Genomic DNA, 6302 nt, shown 5'->3' on the forward strand with positions numbered 1-6302 from the left:
TATATATAAACATGCAGCCGCAATGAGAGATGACTGTCAATGAACGACGTGGTGCGCTTCATTACAAGACTAAACAGTGAAAAGACAATATCAGATTCCGTCTTTCTTTCCATATCTACTATTCTCCAAGACAGTGAATCACGTGAAAAATAGTGAACAGCTTGTATAGCTCATGACTAGTGGAGCACTTAACTATATAATAATGACTTCAGAATATTCCATCAGGCAAGAATTAAAGAGAGGGCGACGTCATCTAACATTATCGTCATTAAAATCTATGAATGTTATTGTAATACGATAGCATGTTACTTGACATATATTTGTAAGGATGGGAGATGCCGTTGATATGAAGACCACGAAGTATAACTGGTATCAATTTCTGCGAATGATTGCAGTTGTAGCAATAGTGATAATGTTACGATAGTTATAGTTCAAACCCCAGGTTAACCTTAAACTGGACAATTCTAACCAAAAAGTGCTCCAACCGCAGTCACACCATATTTTTAGTGGTATGTGGGACATTATCCAACATATCCCTTTTTTTGTTTGTTTTCTTTTTCTTTTAGTTAAGACGGAAGGTTGTAATTTGGGAGAGATTTGGTTAAGATTTCTAGCAGATCGGTCATACGACCACGTAGATTGCCCCCTCGTTGGATCGTATTACGATTCTAACATAAGTATATTTTGGTAGAACATATAGTGGATTACAACGAATCCAGTAGAATAAAAGGCAAATTTGACATCAGTTTGATTGGATATAGAACCAAAGAGATTAAAAAAATAAAAAAAGGAAATCGTTCTTTAACAATGCACCAAAATGTATTTTGACCGTTCTTCCATTCACCAATAGATTTTTAACAAAGGCACAAGACAACAGACACATATTCTTGGGGTGGAGAGTTTTAACTGGCTGAAGTATTTTCGCTCCCGCAGAATTTGGCGCAAGATTAGTCGTTAAAGAGAAATAGGACAAGGGACTGCCACAGTGTTTCGTTGCTGTTTTTTTTTAACAGCCTTACTAAAATGAATGGCTAAGTTGGCGGCGGTAGGATTTGAGATCAGAAATTAGAAACCTCAAACTATTGAAAAGCAATACAGACTGGGGTTTTCCATTATGACGATAACACGGAATAAAGAGAGAATCCTAATTGTATGTCGGGAAGTGAGGCGATAAAAATACCAATAACAAACTCAATCAAATACTATTTAAAAATGGAATCGCATAATTTTCTGGGGTAATCATCGTTTTGAGTAAACTAAAAAGGAAGCTAGAATACTAAGGATAGAAGACAAAAAATAAATTACTTTTCAAAATTAAGGATATTTCTATATTGTCATTGAAGGTGTACTTTTGTTTTGTTCGTTTTAAGCATTTGTATTCTCAAACGTAATGCATTCAGATCTCAAGAGGTTTTCAATTAGTAGAAAAAAATATTGTAAAATCAATAACACATACTTCAAGCAGAGCCAGACAATATATCATAAAGCAGTAGTATGCACCACACACGTTTACCACCTGTCTTTTAAGACATAAAATCCAGAAAGAGGAAAAAGCTGACACAATTTTATCAAAACGCAATTACAATCTGCAATCCATATTCCAAATTGGATTGCAAAAATAGATGGGAAAAAAATTGTCTACGCTGAGTGAAAAGACAACTTTAAATGCAGTGAATGCGTGTATAAATATATATATAAACTAATAAAACAAACATATACACACTCGGACACACGTTTTTGTGTATGCCTACTGTGTGTGTAAATATATATATATATATATATATATATAAGAATATGGTTATTTTACATTTCAGCTTTTGTATCAGATAATAAATACAAACATTTAAAAGGTCAAAGAAGGAATGAAATTGGAACGTTAACATCAAAATTGGTCCAAATTTAATCTACTGTCTTAGTGTTATTCAGTCATAATCTATAAAGGAATTTTTTTGTCCTCCAATATTGTCATTACGAGAAAACCTGTATACGAGATTCCTTAGTCATCCAATTACGGATATTCGTTTGCTATAGAGTGATAATGTACTTGTGGGAGTCATCAGTGTGACACAAAAGAATGTGGTCTGTCAAAGACTGCAAGAAGCAGCACTTTAGTGCGCAAGAAGACCGGCAACATCTCCGACTAACTACCTGGCCTTCTAGTTTAACACAGAAACACCTTACGTATATTTTTCGTAAACACATGAAAGTTACACATTACCATAAAGAAAGGTTGGTTTTATTAGTAATAAGTACAAAATCTGATCCTTACGACGAATTTTCGTGCTTCAAGACAAGTGTGAACGCTTACTCCCTTAATAAATTGGTTTCTGTCTCCCTTATCCAATCCACACATATTGCTTTCTCTCTCTCTCTTTCTCTTTGTATCTTTCATTAAAAACCATAGGGCAGATGTTAGAACAAATGATATTAGCTTTAGCCCCCAAAAGGGGGAACACAGCAATAATATATCGGCTATAGAACTCGGATATACAGAGTCAATGAATAAAGCTGAAAGTAAACAGAAATATAATAGTGTGTTAAATAGAACTTACTCGTCGTATCAACTTGATGCTCAGCCATTACTAATAGAGGAGATATGCTTGTGTACACAACAAACTATGACGTCATCAATCTATGCGGTCACAGTACACGTGGCATGTCGTGAAGCAAGTTTGCGTGTAGAAGTTATTTTATCGATTTCTGACGACAATGATGACAGCTACTGAGATAGTAGAGCGGTAAATCTAATTATTCGATGCTGACAAAATGAAACTCCTTTACGATTTTAATGAATGCTGCCGATAAAACTTTCATCGATGTTAACTGTCAACTCTTCTAATCACTCTGGAAGCAGCCTACCAGAAACTTGATTGTGACTTAAGTCAAACTTCTATCCAACTCTGACGTGAAATACTGGAGAAATGTATATAGGCTTTGTATGAATATGTAGACGACCGTTTTTGTTGTTTGTTTTTCTGCCGCCTACTCAGTGTCTGGATATCTACCTTATCCTTCTGACGAATGTTATTTATGATTTAACAAGCATGGGGAATTACCAAAATCAACAGATACTGCCAGAAGTTAGTTTTGAAGAGAAGGGCAAAGAATTGAATGTACGAGGAAAAGTACGATCTATTACCGATTACTTGCAGGTAAGTCGTTAATAGTTTCTGTTGACAGTCATTCATTTGAGAAACGCATCACTTTTATACTGGAGTTTAGATTTTTGTGACATTTTGACAAAGCATCTTGATTAGAAAAATATCCGTCCATTTCATAAATAAGAATGTCGGATAACGGTACCGTATTCTCCATACAGACATACACATACGTACGTTTATATATATATATATATATATATATATATATAGGGCCGCTGAAATTGGTAAGAGGAAAATCTCGAACCAAGAACCCAGCCCGAATGCTTGCAGCTGAGTGAACTCTATTAAAGGCGCCCAGATTGTCATAACTGGGCGACAATTTCTGTCTACCACCCAAGTAGGTCATTTTGGGATTCCAACAGTGGAAGTAAAAAGTCGGAAAAAGGCATCCTGTCCGACTTTCTTATAATTACGCGAACCCACCAACCTGCATTGGTTCCTTTTCATCGCCCTCGAAAGAAAAACGAAAGTTAACCTCGACGGGGATTTGAAGTGAGCGCGCAGGGGCCAGAAACTAAACAGATGTAATTGTGAAATTTATCTCTCTTTTCTTGTTTTGTAACTAACAACACAGCTGTCTACAGTGACACAGATTGAATTAAATTAACCTATTTGAGTTTGTATTCGTCGATGCCTATACACTCACATTCGAAAGTATTTCATAACCTTCGAATTTTCATCGATACCTGTAACCTATCGGGTTTAAAATATGGTTTAGCTCATTTGAGTGGGTGTTCGCACTAGTAATTAGTTTATTATTTTTTCTTTTTGTTTTTCACATTCTGTATACATTTTTTTTAAAGTCGGTTTCCTTTGTTTTAAGATGTCTGTCTTTTTAAAAACGTTCTTCAACTTTTCTTCGAGCTACATTTGTCTTCTTTTGTGATTGTGAACAAGTATTACAGCCCAAGGCTGTAATAGGAGACACTTGCCCAAGGTGCACGCAGTGGGACTGAACTCGGAAGGAAATTTCGGTCAAACTAAAGGGTTTGACCCGGTGGGAAATAAAAAAAAATAAAATATTCTAATAGGTGTAAAACAACTTGCTGCGAACGAATATGAAGAAAAAACGCGCGCTCGCGAACACACACCCAGGGCCGGATTAATACCAATAGAGGCCCTAAGCACTTAGAAAGTTTTGGTGCCCTCAAGTATATGTAATTGGCTCAAAATGTAAACAAAAATATTTCAAAATATAAACGATAATAAACCATAAAATGAAGTTTTAATTTTCAAAATGAAACAAAATTCACAGTAAGATGGAAAATAATGTCTATTTTCGTATGCTTCCCTTTTATTTATATTTGAAAAGTTTTCTCGGTTTTTTTTCTTAGTTGCAAAGTGTCCGATGATATCGTTAAAATTAATTTTACGTAAAACTTCTGCTTCTCTACTTAATAGAGATAAGGCATTACGAATATTATTTTATCAAGTTAAAAGTAATTTCTTTTGTGCCGTAAACCATTTTCATTTCTGTGGTGCCCCCGTCCCTTGATGCCCTAAGCACGTGCTTATTTTGCTTAATGGGTTAATCCAGCGCTGCACTTAACCACGACATATCAACAAGATCTAGTGTTGATGCTGAAACCTCCCAACTCTCGGTAACATCTGTGTGAGGTAGAAGACACTTATTTTATTGAAGTACTGAATAATCAAAACTAAGAAGTAATGAGTGGGGCAATCTTTCGGTAAAAGTCTGTGACGTCATGAATGAATGTGACATGGTATTTCATTTGTTGGTCAGAGTTGAATAGTTAAACACACACTCGCAATGTGTGGGTTTCTCAGACTTAGTCCGATTCATTTGGGGGTTTTCTGCTTGCGCTAAAAGTTTGGATTATGCAGACAAGCAAATAAATTTCAACAAAACTATAGAACTCGCCATTCTTTATTTTCTTTTTCTAAAACCTCGGAAAATTTTCCAAATTAATATCAGCAAAAGCATTCGACTGACCAAACCTAAGACTTAAGACCCCCAACTCTTAACCCTAACTCCTAACTGAACTCGAAAAATAAACAACTTTATCCAATAACGTGTATCTAACTGGATTAAAATTTATTGAATATTTCTGTATTTTGGACAGTCAAGTATTTGCTGTACGGTGTTCTTGAGTTTGTTTATTACTACAAAATGAAATTGATGTAATATGCTTCTTCAGATAACATCTTCCAAAACGTTCTGTGCTATTACCGTTTCAAGCTACTCCTTAACTTCATTATAAAGGTCATGAAAATAGAATTCGACTTTAGAAAAGATATCTTAAATATCTTTTCTAAAGCTCCAAAAAAAATAAACACAACCATCTTAAATAAACTCAAAACTAATAGAATTTATTTCTTTGTCTTAATTTTTTTTCTATTAAAAGTTGGCTGTATAGTCAGTTGATTAGCTTTAACACATAAGATACGCGAGAGATACGTTGTTTGATATCAAAACCCTTGTTAACTCGTTCATGGTGTGTGTTTGGTTTGGTATCTGTAGTAAAAGTCACTAGCCATTCATAAGAAATGATACAAAGAGATTTCTCTACCAAACACTTAATTCAACAAGTGATGCTTAAACTCAACATCTGGCTTAAGGGAAAGAACTCACCGTCAACTATAAATAGGAAATAGAATCACCTTCATTTGCCTGTGTTAAATAATTCGTTTTCCAACCACATGGTCCCGAGTTCAGTACCCATGCGTAACACCTTGGATAAGTCTCTTCTTCTACAGCTCCGGATTTGGTTGACAGAAACTGAAAGAAGCCCGTTGTATATTACATTGTGTAATATGTATGTGTATACCTTTGTGTTGTGTTCATTCCCCACTACCTCTTAACCGATGTAGGTTTGTTTGCGTTGCCGTAACTTCGCAGTTTAGCAAAAGAGACTGATGCAGTAAATACCAGGCTTAAAATTTAAGTACTGGGGTCGATTTGTTCGACTAAACCCTACATGTCGACGTCCCAGTATAACTACATCCCAATGACTGAAAGGTTTAGAAAAAAAAAGCGGCACTGTCACGGTATTAGCTGTCAGAAGTGAAAGTAGAAAAATCTGACAAGGAACGTTACTGCTGGTTTGAGTTGATTCTTTGGCTACTGACTGGCCGGAGCTATCTCTCTCTCTCTCTCTATATATATATATATATATATAT

General features: G+C 35.3%; 2 protein-coding genes across 4 annotated transcripts in view; one reads left to right on the top strand and one right to left on the bottom strand.

The window, feature by feature from the left end:
• Nucleotides 1–2660, bottom strand: part of LOC106880304 (traB domain-containing protein) — a 30811-nt gene extending 28151 nt beyond the window's left edge. Inside the window, exon 1 of one of the 2 annotated variants that reach the window (XM_014930179.2) lies at nt 2553–2660. In XM_014930179.2, the coding sequence (XP_014785665.1) occupies nt 2553–2580 (28 nt within the window). In that variant the 5' untranslated portion in view covers nt 2581–2660. Of the gene's footprint in view, nt 1–2269; nt 2289–2552 lie in introns of those variants that run through there. The other variant, XM_014930180.2, reaches the window with a different exon arrangement.
• LOC106880302 (uncharacterized) overlaps nt 2658–6302 on the top strand; it is a 45826-nt gene continuing 42181 nt past the window's right edge. Inside the window, exon 1 of one of the 2 annotated variants that reach the window (XM_014930174.2) lies at nt 2658–3152. In XM_014930174.2, coding sequence (XP_014785660.1) covers nt 3045–3152 — 108 coding nt within the window. In that variant the 5' untranslated portion in view covers nt 2658–3044. The remainder of the gene's footprint in view (nt 3153–6302) is intronic. The other variant, XM_014930173.2, reaches the window with a different exon arrangement.

This window comes from Octopus bimaculoides, chromosome 4 (genome assembly GCF_001194135.2).
Source record: "Octopus bimaculoides isolate UCB-OBI-ISO-001 chromosome 4, ASM119413v2, whole genome shotgun sequence".
NCBI classification, from domain to species: Eukaryota; Metazoa; Mollusca; class Cephalopoda; order Octopoda; family Octopodidae; genus Octopus; species Octopus bimaculoides.